The 14,554-nt window shown below is 52.1% G+C and overlaps 1 protein-coding gene across 1 annotated transcript; it reads right to left on the reverse strand.

The window, feature by feature from the left end:
* Positions 1 to 1,559: 1,559 nt before the first annotated feature.
* On the reverse strand, positions 1,560 to 13,457 carry SEC61A1 (SEC61 translocon subunit alpha 1). The gene is made up of 12 exons (XM_036868601.1): positions 13,296 to 13,457; positions 13,059 to 13,126; positions 10,513 to 10,578; positions 10,347 to 10,425; positions 9,254 to 9,385; positions 7,458 to 7,567; positions 7,025 to 7,178; positions 5,428 to 5,588; positions 4,066 to 4,263; positions 3,664 to 3,855; positions 3,192 to 3,268; positions 1,560 to 1,845 (listed from the first exon to the last, which is right to left on the reverse strand). The coding sequence occupies exons 1-12, from the start codon at positions 13,300 to 13,302 to the stop codon at positions 1,659 to 1,661; spliced, it is 1,431 nt and encodes a 476-aa protein (XP_036724496.1). The 5' UTR covers positions 13,303 to 13,457; the 3' UTR covers positions 1,560 to 1,658.
* Positions 13,458 to 14,554: the final 1,097 nt, after the last annotated feature.

Raw genomic sequence — 14,554 nt, forward strand, 5'->3', positions numbered from 1 at the left:
GCGTCCACAGTGACAGTCCCCTGAAAGCTGGGGTCAGCCCCACCCCCCAGTGACCAGTGACCGCAGGGCAGGAGCCCGAGCTACGCAGTGGTCAGAGGCTGCAGCAGGGCTGCAGGGGCGTCAGGTCTCCACTCGGGACTGGGTCGGACAAGGCCACGTGTGGTACGGTGGGCGCCCTGGCTTGGGGTCGATGGGCTGTGGGCCCATCCAGGCTCTGCCGCCAACTTGCCGGGTGGTGCTGGGCAAGTCTCTTCTTGTCCCTCGGTTGGCCTGTCTCCTGGGCAGCACAGCCAGTGAGGTCTCAGGGCCCCTGTGGACTCAGGCAGGTGCCAAGCCGGCCACCTTGACTGGCTCTGTGCTTTGAAGGTCGCTGTGCGCCGCTGCTGGTGGGGTCTGCTTTCTCCACGGGGCAGGGAGAAGCCCTCAGGCTGCGGAGCTCACCTCTGCTGTCTCTGCGGCCAAGCGCTGCTGGTCCCCGAGAGGGGCCTCCCTAAAGGCCTTAGAGAAGGTTCTAATTCCTAAGGTCTAGATTACCTGTTATTGCAAACAATTTATCTTAGACATAATTGCGAGTCTTTTCTTATCAAACATGGGTGAAACTTGGCAAAAAAAAAATCTCTCTGACCCTGATTTCACCATGGATTTCACATGGAGGGCCTGGGCCCTCCTCTCTGCTGGGCAGTTTTGGTGAAAGCAGAGATCAGAGCTATCTTGTCACTTACTTCACTTGCGTTTGGTCCTAAGCACAGTAAAAATGTTCTAAAAAAATACCAGTGGGAAGTCTTCAGCCTAGAAGGTAGCATCTGAGGCCAGCCACAGCACCTCCCCTCTCGGGAGGCGAGTGGGAAGGGACACACCATGGAGAACAAGTTCAGTGACAGCGGGAGGAACTGGAGAGCCAGCACCTCAGGGTCCTCCGCACGATGTCCACTAGCTCGGCCAGGCTCGACTAGGCAAAGCCACGGCATCGTGGCCCGGCTCCATCACTGAAGAGAGAGACGGCACAGCCAGGTCAGCCCACAGGCACAGGCAGAAAAATGCACAGATGGGCGTGGTCTTCTGGAAATTCGTTCCTCTCTTTTGGAAGAAGCTCTGTCCTAAAAAACAACTTTTAAAAGGGAAAACAATTGTGTCCTCCAGAGAACCCGTTTTAAGCCAGATGTTCCCGCCTGACTGTGAAGGGGACACGCCAGGGCGCAGCCCACACGCACCGGAAGACACATGCCCTGCTCCCAGGCGCTCGCCCTCCTGCCACCCGAGACGGAGACATTTCAACACTGCTTGTGCTTCTAACCAACAAGACATGCCCTTCGGGGGGGAGCAGCTGAGACCACTGCAGTCGCCGACAGCACTGAGAAGGTGCAAAGGTTAACACAAAAGTGACGCGGACACCAGGGACAGTCACTTCTGGCAGTCAGCTGAGTAAGACCTCACTTCTACAGTTCTGTTGCCAATGCCAGAATGAAAAGCGAAATTGCAAATTGAAAAATTTCTAGCACTTTAGAAAGTGGAATGAAAGAATGTGAAATTCAAACAGGTGATTAAACCAAAGTCCTCAGGCCACAGCAGCACCCCCGAGACAGCGCCCACGGCGTGGCGTCCTTGCTCCCTTGGCCGTCGTGGAGCACGCCACCTCTGCCTGGTCCAGGAGGCACGGCTCAGAACAGAAGGGCCCCCATGCTGCCGACCTCACTCTGCTCCTTGACGAAGATTTCAAAGTACTGGTAGATGATGGTAACCGCAAGCAGGATGCCGGTTCCAGACCCAATGGCACCCAGGAAGTCAGCCAGCACGGAGAGGGCCCCGATGCAAAGCCCGCCGAAGGCCGCGGCCGTGGGGATGTACCTGGGGAGGGAGACGGGTCAGCCACGGGCCGCCAGCAGATCCCTCCAGCCTGGCCTCCCTCGCCCAGGCTACAGGAAGGGCCGGGCAGCCGACCTGCTTACCTCTGAGTTAGGAACCGGACTCCTCTAGGGGTCACTCCACGGCCCCCATAAAGTCTCATCTACTCACACCTTAATGGTCTGGACTAGGGCTTGCTGTGCAGTTAAGTGGCCACACGAGTCACATGTGGCTAGTGAAATGGGACCAGTCCAAAGCAGATGTTGAAAACATCACATGAGATTTTGAAGACAGGAACATAAAATATCTCATTATGACTTTTCTTATGTCAACTTGAAATGAGAGTCTGGATATATTGGGTTAAATAAAATGTATTCTTAAAATTAATTTCACCTGTTTCTTTTTGCTTTCTTTTTTATTAAGAGATAACGGACATATAACATTATATTAGTTTTAGGTGTATCTTTTTACTTTTTTAACGTGGCTACCAGAATACTTAAAATTTCACATGCATCTTGCATTATATTTCTATTTAACAGCAGTATAAATTCAGCTTCAGAGAATTCTTAAGGGAATGAACAAAATTGCCCAGCATCTCTGATAGGAATCAGAAAATGATCTGGCATTTGCCATACTGACTTGCAGTTGAGGTGAGTGAGCTATGGTCCCCAGGACAGACCTGGTCCTGATTACAAAACCTGATCCTGTAAACAGACTTCTACAGGAAACCATTCACGTTCATCCAGTGATGGTGGAAGAAATGAGTTGAAATAAGTTGGCTTAAAAGTCTAAGACACTCACTACGGCCAACCCGGCTGCCCAAGAGGCAGCCCCACTGTGAGGGGAGAGGCCTGCAGACTGCGGTGCTCTCCTCACCCCCACCTTCCCCACAGCGGGTCACCAAGTGCCGGCGGCCTCTCCTGTGTCCCCAGGTTACTGCCCCACCGGCCCCCAGCACCTCTGCCCAGACTCACGACGTCCGCCCCGCCCGGTGGGTCTCAGCCTCCAGCACCGACCTTCCGAATGCTGAGCCCTCCCTGCGCTCTCTGCCAGCCTCCCTAGCCTCACCCGAACTCGGACGCCCCCCGCCTCCTCCTGGAGGGCCCCCGCAGGACCTGCCTGCAGCACGCTGCCCGCAGGAGCACGGCGAGGTCCCGCGCGGTCAGCAGCCTCCGCAGCCGCCCCGCGGCCACCTGGACACACGCTCTGTCTCCCTCTGTGTGGTTGCCTCTGAGGAGAGGTGCCGCGTGCGCTGATTTGCTCTGTCCAGCACCCAGCCCTTAGCAAGCTCACCGCTACTGGAAGACCCGGGGAAGTCCGTCAGCCTGCCAGGGCCGGCCAGCACTCACCGGTTGAGCTCGTGGACCATGGACGTCTCTCGGTGGCCCCTCATCACCATCTGCTGCTCCTTCAGCTGCTTTGCAACCTGCGTGATGCCCATCAAGGGGAGGACAACGTTCAAGTTCAGACGTGGAGTCGAGGGCCAGGTAGACAGTTCACGGTGGTACCAGCCACAGACTCCCCTCCCCAGCACCCTAACGACATTGGTGAAGGTAACTTTAAAACTGCCACAAAGATGTCAGATGAGAAAGTCTAGTTTTAGTTTGGCTGCAGCTTCGCAGGCGAGCATGGATTCATTTACCCTGGGCTCCGTCCACGGCCACGAACGCTCTGGAACCGGCCCTAACGAGGACAAAGCGCCACGCGCGTTCACAGGCCACCATCCCAGGAGGGGGGACAGGCCGAGAGCCCTGATGCCACTTGCAGGAGGGAAACGCCGGTCCCCGGCTGGCCCCCCCAGAAGCTGTCGCTCACACTCACGTCTTTGGCAGAGGAGCCCGAGACCTCAATCCACGTCTTGGAGAAGAAGGCGCAGGAGCCCAGCATGAACACTATGTACACGACGGCGTGGACGGGGTCTTCCAACACGGAGCCGAAAGACTCGGGAGGAGACAGGTAATAGCAAAGGCCGCCAACGGGATAGGCACGTGCTGGGCCGCCAGAGGAAGTGTCCTGGGAGGATTCGCGAGAGCCTGTGAGTGCCGTTCCCCACCTCAGCCGCAGGGCAAAGACACTTCTGAGCGGGTGGGAAAGAACAGCTTTGCCCAAGTGCCCACAGTGCAGGCTTCTTACCGAAAAGAAACCTTCGTGTGAGCTTGTAATAGGCACAATTAGAAAGCATCTCTGGGTGAAACATCTGGCTTCTGAAGCCGCTGTACTTACCGACCAGGTGCCCAGCAGGCTGACCAGCAGGTTGCCACTGAAACGGGCGGACAGCATCTGGGAGATGACGTAGAGGTTGGAGACGAGGGCGGACTGCAGGATGATGGGGATGTTGGAGGTGTAGAAGAGCTTGATGGGGTAGGTGTTGTACTGGCCTCGGTAGCGGGCCGACTTGATGGGCAGGTCCACGCGGAAGCCCTGAGAAGCCAACAGCCAAACGCCCTCACTGCCGCGCTCCAGCCACGTGCCAGGCGTGCCCCCAGGGAGCTGCCCCGAGCGGCGGTGCCCAACCCCCACACCCCCTCCCCAGCCAGCACTGCACTCGGGGGCACACCGACAGAAGGGTCCCGACAGGCTGGCTTAAAATGCCCCCGAGCACAGCACAGTGTTCTGTCAAAAACAAAGCCCACCACGTCGTAGCCACATCTACGTGGAATACGCAGGAAGTTCCGACGGGCACTCCAGCGCCCTCCCCGAGCCCCGACCGAGGCCGGACGGGGCCTCCACGCCCTCGCCTCGCAGCCAGCACGGCCACCTTCAGGGTGTTCTTCGCCATTACAGAAAAGCTAGGCTCCTCTACTTTCCTATGAGCATAACCTCACCCTCTGAGACCCGTGGAGAATAGAAACGGTTTCCTTTATGTACTTTTTACAATCTCCCAGTGCCTAGAACAGAGTTCAGAATATAGAAGATTTAAAATAAAATCTTAACAATCCGACCCCAAGCCCGGGAAGAGTTAGCCTGTCATTCACCAGGCATCAGACTAAGAGTCTTGGCTGAAGGAACAGATGTGTTCAGTCCTCAGCATGTGGTGGTATAAATACCTCTTCACAAGCATTAAACTGCTTTCTCAACTGCTGTCCCTTCTTCTCTTTTCAATAAATGTCAGGATACAAAGCGGCTGATCAGAGAATACAAAGACCAATCCAACTACAGAAAAGCAACGGGCAGTTCAGGTCTCTCATTCAGAAGCAAGTCACGCAGACTCACAGGTCTCAGGAGGATGAGGACACAGCCTAAAAGCACCTACTAACTTGGGTAAGACAGCAGTGAGGCCTTAGGCTTTGATTACTCTTCACTTCTCTTGAGCTGTAAGACCTTGAAAAAAAATCTTCTCTATTTGCTGACAGTCCCAACCCACAGGAACACGGTTTCAGAAACATTGTATCTGCCTCAACTGTGTTAGTTCAGGCAAGTGCCCGTGATGCCACGGAACCTGCTCCTTCAAATGCCATTTCATCATTTCAGTGCGATACAATGGGTCACACTACCCCTGGGGTGTGGATGTGGGACACGCCCACCAAGCCCTTCTGAACCTTAAATGCAGACGTCAAAACTCCCCAGGGTTGGATCTGAACGCACCTGGAAGTAGATGACCACTGCAAAGACAAAGATGGTGGCGATCAGATTCATGAGGTTGGGGAGATTCTGGCGGTAGAACGCCTCACGAAGGGCCCGGACCTTGTCTGTGCGTGTGGCCAGCAGGTGGAACAGTGCAATGATGGCGCCCTCAAACTCCATTCCTGTTACAGGCGAAGGTAAAGGAACAAGCAACTCAATTTGGCTCTAAGCTTCCTAGTGGCCAAAACCGAGAGGAGATGGAATTAGTTCTGTGACTCACAGTGCCTGCTCCTATAACCACAGGGACACAGAGAGGGCTCTCAGCCCTCGTTTCTGTTTCTTCTGTAGAGATTTCAACCTGCAGAAATAGGCTATTCTACCTCTTTGAATTAACTGATCTTATTTTCTTGGCTTGTGAGTCAATGGCCACCAGATGTGTGGAACAATCAACTGCAAAGTCCTAACAGCAGGGTCTGCTGAGCTCCAGCCGAAGGGGTCCTGCCTGAGGAGGGGCTCAGAGCTGCCTAACCCACGTCCCTGGGGACTCCCGGGCAGCACAGCCCCCCAGCTCTGGGGTGCAGGCTGCCCGGACGAGGCGGGCTTGGGCTCTCTGCTCCTCACACCGACGGCCAAGCAGAAAGGACAACACATGTGCCTACCACACGGCCGATCTCTAGCGGAGTTCACGCCCTACCACAAGAGGGTGCCCAGGGATGCAGGACAGCAACAGAGCCAGGAAAACACGGCCAGGAAGCAGAGCAAGCTCGACAGAGGCCCAAGGAAAAGAGCAAGAATGGCCTTCTTTGGTCTGGGGACCTATTTTTAGTCTCACTAATGAGATTATGTGGTCTCTGCAGGTCAGGGACTCTTGTTTCCAGCATTCACTTCAAAGAAGAGTCAAATGTGCATGAATATTTATTTCTCACGGGACTCTTTTGAGTGAATAACATATTTAGTGATGAAAAAAGCTGATTTTCCTTTCCTAATAAGTCATACTTCCCTGACTGTTTAGAACTTTACATTAAAAACATCCTCTGTAACAAGATTTCCTTGGCACTCTTCGTGGGTATTAAGATAGAATACTCACATTCGCCAAGCATCTACTGTGAGCCAGGTATCACACAATTTCATGTTATTTCTCATTGAATCCTGGCAACCAAGGGCACAGCCAGCATCTGAACCCAGCTCATGAGCACCAAAGTTCCTGCCTCTTTTACAAAGTTGCCCTTTGCATAACCAAGTGTTTTGGTTCAGTGATTTCATTTTTAGAAACTTATTTACTGAGAGCAACTGTCAAAACATGTAAAGATGAACATATGAGGATGTTCACCGTCTCACTGCTGTAATAGCAGCAAAAGCTGGGAACAACCTAGACGTCCACCAGAGGAAGGCTTGTTGAAAGAACCTGCTTCATCCTTGCAGTGAAATCCACGCTGTGCTCAGAAAAATGAGGCAGGATAATGTACTCTGGCAGGGCGAATGTCTATGACGTACTCTTAAGGTGAAAAATGCAAGTTACATATCATCATGAGCATAAACCTGTGTTTTAAAACACTTTACAGATGCACGGAGAAAAATCAGAAGAGGTACCGATGGAACCCTGTCCCCAGGGTCTCACCTCGGCCGGTGTTGACGGTGGTGGGGCTGAACGCCTTCCACACGATGGTCTCGCAGATGTTTGTGGCAATGAAGAGGGAGATCCCAGAGCCCAGGCCGTACCCCTTTTGCAGAAGTTCATCCAAAAGCAGGACAATTAGGCCAGCAACAAAGAGCTGTGAATGTTAAACAACAGAAGTAAAGAAACGCAGAGACTGCACTGCTGCTCCCCACGGCGTGGTGCTGTCCCCCGTCAGGAACTGGCTTCTCTGCCGTGGGCCCTGAAGGCTGAGGGGACACACTGGCTGGTGGAGGCTCCCCTGTGAATTCAGAAGGGCAAGCACAGGGCTCGGGCTTCTTCTCAGGAAGAGGTCCTTTTATGCTCGATTCAGATCTGTTGTTTGGCAAGTGTGGGTGTGAGGGTGCCTTGGAAGGGGGTGCCGGCCTAACCTTACCTGTATGGTGATCAACAGGCAGATCCCAGCACCCATTTCAGAAGGGTCTCCGTACATCCCTGTCATCACATACACGATGGACTGGCCGATGGTAATGATCATGCCAAACACTAGGAATCAGAAGAAAGCTGTTCTCAGGGTGGGCCACCCCACGGTCCTAGAGGAACCACTTACCAGACACCAGCTCCGTGCCGGGCACTGGGAGAACAAAGGTGAACACGACTGACCCTGCCTCCAAGGGGCTCGTCCAGGAAACGCTCAGCAACCGCACGGTCAAAGTGACAAGAATACACAATAACTCAAACGCTTGCAACAAAAGCGCGTGAGCTCTTTTAATTCCACCTCCTCCTAAATTCACTTCTCTTCGGTGACGGGAGGAGAGAAAGAGTTGAAGCATGACAGACCTGCTTCTTATGACAGGTGTTGAAGACAACACTCAGAGGCACCCCAACCTGCAGCCCCCATGCTCAGGGCATCAGGTAGCTCGGGTTCTGGGAGAACCACTCGCCCAGGCCACCCGACAGGCTCGTGCTTCAGGTCTGGGTCCAGGGCACAGAACACTAACTGGGATAAAGTAATCCCTTCCCCGTTTGTTTAACGTGTTAGTTAAGGAAAGAACTCACAGTGCCACCAATTCACTTAGCCCACTTCTCCTGCCACAAAGCTCTCCTAAGGGAGGTTCTCCTTTTAGTAGATGGTCTTGTATCCTGTATCATTCACTACACTTCATTGTGATGCACAATGGAATCCACTCATTTTTACTGAGTCCACGATGCTAGATGGATCTCTTAGTATGGGACTGGGCTTCAATTTCAGCTTTTCTGCTTAGTTTGCCAAAAAAATAAAATTTTACTCCAAAGTGCCTGTCAAATATAGTCCCTATTTGAATTCTTAAGAAGTAAGACTGAATTCTTAAGGCAGAAAAAACAGCAGAGAAAAGCTACAAAAATTGTCCAAGACCAAAGAGGAAACAGCTGATTTGTACTTCTGACAAATAACACACATATATATTTAAAAATCCTGATTTGTATCTGAAACTGAGAAGTTTAAGTTAGATTACTCTTTCTTACGCAACTCTTTAACCTACTAACTTAAGATCTGTAAAACATGCTGGTATGGAAGAAAATATGACTGGGTAGGAAACTGCAAATATCATTTCCTAATTAATACATGTCAGCTCAGTCAGGCTGAACTTGGTGAATTCTGATGACTGGTCACTGTTACCAGTGCCGCTTATTATTTACTACTGTGCAAGTATCATTATTATCCCCATTTTTATAGATGAAGAAACTGGGACATAAGAACTGTCATCTAACTTTGCCCCAAAGTCACAGAGCTGGTAATTGGCAGAGCTAAGTTGAGAGGACCGTCCTTCCCCTAAGATGAATCCTTTTAAACTCCCAGAAAAAAGAAATACAACCCTTGCCAAGTAACTACTACATGCCAGGCACTCACTGATGTTTTACACACATTATTCAAATGAATTCTTCCAACAGCTCTGAAGGAGACATTATCTCCTTCTAAGTGCTAAGGAAACTGTGGCGGCGGAGGGTGACCTCCCTGGACCATGCAGCCTCGCGGCACGACACCCGTCCCCCGCCTTGTCCAGCCGCCCCAAGTGCTCTCTGGCTAACACAGGCCACGGAGCCGAGCCAGGCCAGGCAGGGCTGGTGGGCCACGGAGGTTACAACAACCCCCTCCCCCAAAAACCAAAAGGACTTCTGATGCCCCAAACTCTGCAGCAAATTCAAATTCTCAACTACAGACATCTGAACATCATCCAAAATCTCACTTACACTTCTGGGCTCCATTGAAGAGGGCTCGGTCTTTCGGGGTATCACCAACTTCAATTATTTTGGCGCCAGCCAAGAGCTGCATGATGAGGCCGGAGGTGACAATGGGAGAGATACCCAGCTCCATCAGTGTGCCTTAAGGAAAGGGGGAGGCAAAGTACAACCGAAGTTAGCATGGAGAAGCAAGACGTTATTAAGAAAATGAATGAGCGAAACTGGACCGTGTGCCCCTGATACAAACCCAGTGTGTTTCAGTTTGCCAGCAGTATTTAATTCAGAGAATAACCCCAAAATATCAGCAATCAGAGGGTAATTCAATTCATTCTGTTCAGCCTGCCAGGTAACATCTTATTCTGTTTAGGGAATCACATGGCATTTAAACTGATCGCTGCATTTAAATTCAACGTAAACAGATTCATGCTGGTTGTACAGAGATAAGAAAGGTTCGTCTCTTCATCAGTTAATAAGAAAGGATAACATTCAGATAATTTCCAGAGTCTGGAAAGGAGGCCAGTACAATTCCATCTAGTTGTGAATAAACCTCTATTTCCATTATGCTAAAATGGGCTATACTTCCAACTGATTTGGAACTTAATTTGAAACGTATTTTAAAAATGAATTAATCAAAAGCAGTTATCAGCATAAGCATTCAAAATCCCGCTTCACCCCAAGTAGGTAACTGGTTAGAGTATACAATACACTGTTATATATTTATTTTTTGGGGACATGTATATGTAACCTGTAGATGTGGAAAAGACGCAGCTGAGAAACAAATTACATATTCTAAAGAATGTTATCAAAACAGGAGACAGATAGGTAGAAATGTCATCATTTCAGCTGTTTAAAAAGCATTCTAGTTTTTCCATGTTTTAAGAAATTCTCTATGATGTAGACTTATCTTGCTGTTACAGGTTTTGTACTGCATTCAAAGCAACTCTGAATAGGATGACATGCCTGGGTGCTGAAGCTGGCATTTACTAAGGCTATGTTTCAGCACAGCACGCTCTGAACCCTATGTAAAGCCAAGGCCGGTACTTTAACTGAAGGAGGCCAGTGAAGCCCGCACAGTACAGGGGATGCAGAGGGCCAGTCCTACCTCTGTTAGAGGCGAGGATCACTCTCATCCAATAGAAAGGGTCGGCTGAGTCTGAAGACATGATTCCAAACAGGGGGATCTGGAAACAAGCAGAGAGCAGCCCGCACACTTGTCTCCGGCCCCTCACATCCCCACCCCGACACTGGAACACCAAACGCGCGCTCACCTGGCAGCACACCAAGAAGATGAAGAGGGTGATGGCGGTCCATAGCACTTTCTCCTTAAACTGAATCTACAGAAGAATAGAGCCAATTAAGGCAACAAGTTATCTTCGTAAGCAAATTAACAGAAACAGACTCTGATCAGACCCCTTTCTCTGCTCACCAGAGGAGCCCTGAACACTCCAAACCATGCACCAAGTGTAAGTACATGTATTGCGTGCTTTCTACGCACAAGGCACAGATGCAAAGACCTTCATGTGCATCATCTCATTTAATCCTCACACCACGTTAACGTTATCTTATTATTTTCCAACAAGAAAACTAAATCTTAGAAAAGCTAAGTAATTTGTCCCAAATCCCACAGCTGTAATGGGTTTGACTCCAAAGCCTGTGCTCTTAACCATCAGCATGAACAGTTCAGGATCAGACCCAAGATCAAAGAATGCTGCAATAGAAAGGGATTCCCAAATCAGACCAGCCTTTACAACACATGAGCAATGACTTCTCATTTGATAAGGTTTTGTAACTGACAAAATCTTGTTATTCTGGAGTCAACTAATTTGCAATCTGTGATTGTTTCTTTGTGTATTCTCCATGGATTTAGGGTAAAACAATGTAATAAACACTGGAAGGGTGAAAGAGAGCTGCGTGTTCAACCTACTCACTAACTACTAGTAGCATCTGTTTAACTTTAGGATAGGTGACTCTTCAGTCATCTTATGGATGACCAATAAGCATCATTAGGGAAGCTGAGACCCCCTGCCCAAGGCTCCTCTGCTCTAAAACCTAAGTGTCTTCACTAGCACCTGCTGCCTGCACAGCAAGAATGGCTTTAAAGGACTTAAAAAAACACACAGCAATTATTGTGTGGACTAAGGATCTTAACATGGAAATACCTTGTGAGCGACGGTACTAAATGGACAAAATCGTGTTCTTAAAAAACACTCTTTTAAGCTGCAGTCTGAATGAGCATGGAGTCGAAGTCCTGGCTCTCTGGTCAGCATGGGGCCGCAGTGCCTCCGTGTTGACCACTGTAGACAGGCCTCAACAAGACAACCACACAAAGGCGCAGGGACTCGACATTCAGATACTCCACGTGAAGTTGGGGAGAATTCACAGAACTCGTCCTCTGGTCATCTGATCCCACCAAGAAATCAGGAGGAGACCAAGGAGGGCAACACCACGTCAGGCTGACCAGTAACACAACAAGCTTGTATGGAAATGACTCTTTATGGAAAAAGAGTGGACAATTTTTACAAGACTCCTCATTTTTAAAAAACCAAATCTCCTCTCCTGGATGCAGCCAAATTCAACAGCAAAACATCCAAAACTGTTTATCCAAGTCTTGTCACTCTACCTCTTAACAGCCCGCCATCCACCCCCATCTCCTAGGCCACTCCCATAGTTCACTCTCATGGCAGAAGCCCCTCCAGCGCTCTCACCCTCTACCCTACCCCAGAGCAGTTTTCTAATCTGTCCGGCTCCTATGGCTCCCACTACTTCCCACCCATCCTTTCCGTTCTATCAACACTGAAGCACATCTAACACCACCCCCCCACCACACTGGTTTTCTCTGCCTTAGCACACTCTATATTTCTTCTTACCCTAGAATTCCTTTCCCTTCCTTCAAGGACACTTCTATTCCTCCTTCAAGGCCACCATCAGGCATCATGTCTTCCAGGGTTCATCCCTTCTGGAGCCACTGCTGTACCCTGCACATACTGCCACTGCTTCATGCACCACACTCAGTTACAAGGCCAAGGTCACACAGCTATCAAGAGGCTGTGTGAAGGGTGGGTCCCAGGCGGGCCTGCCTCCAGAGCCCCGCCATTTCTAACACACTGAGGGCACACACACACACAGCTTTGCATATTAGCCCATCAAAGGCAGCACGTATGTGGGGCAGATGCAAAGAATGTCAGGACAGAAACATATTCCTATTAATTCTGTGTAAAAACCCAATGAAACTTTTCTTCATTGTTTCATAGCTTTACTTACACTGGCAACACTCACTGTCTCGGCCTGAAGCTGTGCAGCAGCGGAAATTCTGATAAAGATTCAACACAGCTCTACATCTCTATCTTTCCATGTTTTAATGCACCTGCTGTAAAAGCAGGGGTCACAAAACGCCCTGATTCTCAGCAAGGTGACGGCCCACGGAAAAGGCGCAAACTCGACCGTACAGAGAAAAGTGCCTGCTCTTAGCTCCTTGTAGCAGCTGGATACAAAAAGCATCTCATAACAGAAGGACCCGCCCACGATCAGCTTCTGCGAGAGCTGAAGCGGGAAGGGGCGCTCAACCTGAGTATCTGAGGCTCTCGAGGCGTTACTCACTCAGGCCGGGATCCACCTCGGGACAGAGCAAACCCGAGGCTCTGCCCGTCCGAGTAACTTCCACGGAGAATGCTCCAATCGAAGCTCGGCGGCTCGGTGGAGGCTCCCACCAAGCAGGCCACCCGGACCACTCTCGGGGGAAGGAGGCGTCCACTCGGCGTGTTGAGGCCACTTTAACGGGGTGCAGGCAGTTTTCCCAAGCCTTCCCCGGACTCACCTTCCGCTCCGGCTTCTGAATTTCGGGCAAGATGACACAGAAGGGCTTGATGACTTCCAGAAACTTGACTTTGGGGGAAGAGACAAGAGTAAAGTTAGGGCTGGAGGACCCCGCGCCGCCCCGGGAAGCCGTCCGCGGGGCCAGGTTGGGCAGGGGCGCGGGCCGGGTGGGCTTCACGGCCGGGGGAGCGAGGTCCCGCCCGCGCCGGCCGCGCCCGGGCTGCCCCGAAGGACTCACTCGCCATGGCGGCGGCTGCTCGGCTCCGGGTCGGGCTCCGGGTCGGGCTCCGGGTCGCGCTCCGGCTCCGCTACGCTCCGACCGAGGCTCCGCTGCCGCCCGTCCTGCTCTGGAGCGCCGCGCCTCGCCGAGAGACACGTCAGTGCTAGCGCCGCGGCAGCCGCTTCCGCTTCCGCTTCCTGCCACGCGCTTCAGCCGCGCGCTCCGCCCACGCCTAGACCACAACTCCCGGCGTGCAGAGGGGCCGCGCGGCCTGTCGGAGGGAGGGCCGGCGGGGCGGGGCGGGGCGGGACGGGGCGGGAGGGGCGCGGGGCACGCCGGGATGGGGGTATGCGCCTGCGCAGACTGAGCCGCGAGCGCGGGGCGGGGAAGCTGAGCGGGATGCTGACTTCCCCCAGTTCTATCACGGCACCGGTAACTTGTTTCGCTGGTGTAGACAGTGAGCGCCTTGGGGCCGGCCTGTCCCGGCGCCACCTCGGTGCCCGGCGCCCAGCAGGTGCGCGGCGGCGGGGCCGACGGACACCCCTTTGTGGAGTCATTGAGCGAACCTGGGGCCGGTCGGGGCGCGGGCCCCGCCGACTCGGGGGAGGGGATGAGGTCGTGGTCGGGAGGCCCGGGGAGTCCGGGGAGGCCTCCCGGAGGAGGCGTCCCGGGGGAGGAACTGTTGCGAGCACGGCAGGCGCTGTGCCTGCCCGAGATCTCGGGAGAGGATTCCTGCTTGGCTGGAGCCGGGGCTGTGTGAAGGGGAGGGATAAGACTTAACGTTCTTGGGGCCGGTGGGTGGGGCGAGGGGTGCCAGACGGGGCTTTTGAAGTTTATTTCCGAGGCACCTGTGATCACGGGTGGCACGTGATAGGTAATCTAAGGGAAGAGACCTTGTGCTGTCAGTATCTAGAGGAGGTGGGCGCCGCTGCCTGGGGTTAGGGGAGGTTCGTGGAGCGCAGTCTGGAGCTGGACCAGTCGGAGTTGGAGATGCCGATGTGGCTAGATGCTTTCTGCAGTATTAATTTAGGGATTGCTGTTTTTGTTTTTCCTTTCCCTCCCATTTCTAGCAGGTAGCCAGGATTTGTAAATCTTTGCCTCAGGATTTTTTTCTAAGACGGGAAGTCCTTTTGTGAAAACCTAACCTATGGGTGGAAAATTCAAATGATTGCAGGAGGCGGGCAGGAACTTCAGTGAAGTGACCCAGGTGTGGCATCACTTGATATGAATTCCTCACATTAAAAAAAAGTAAGCACGACTACTGTCATAGGGCTGCT

The sequence above is a fragment of the Balaenoptera musculus genome, chromosome 11 (genome assembly GCF_009873245.2).
Source record: "Balaenoptera musculus isolate JJ_BM4_2016_0621 chromosome 11, mBalMus1.pri.v3, whole genome shotgun sequence".
In the NCBI taxonomy this organism is placed as follows: domain Eukaryota; kingdom Metazoa; phylum Chordata; class Mammalia; order Artiodactyla; family Balaenopteridae; genus Balaenoptera; species Balaenoptera musculus.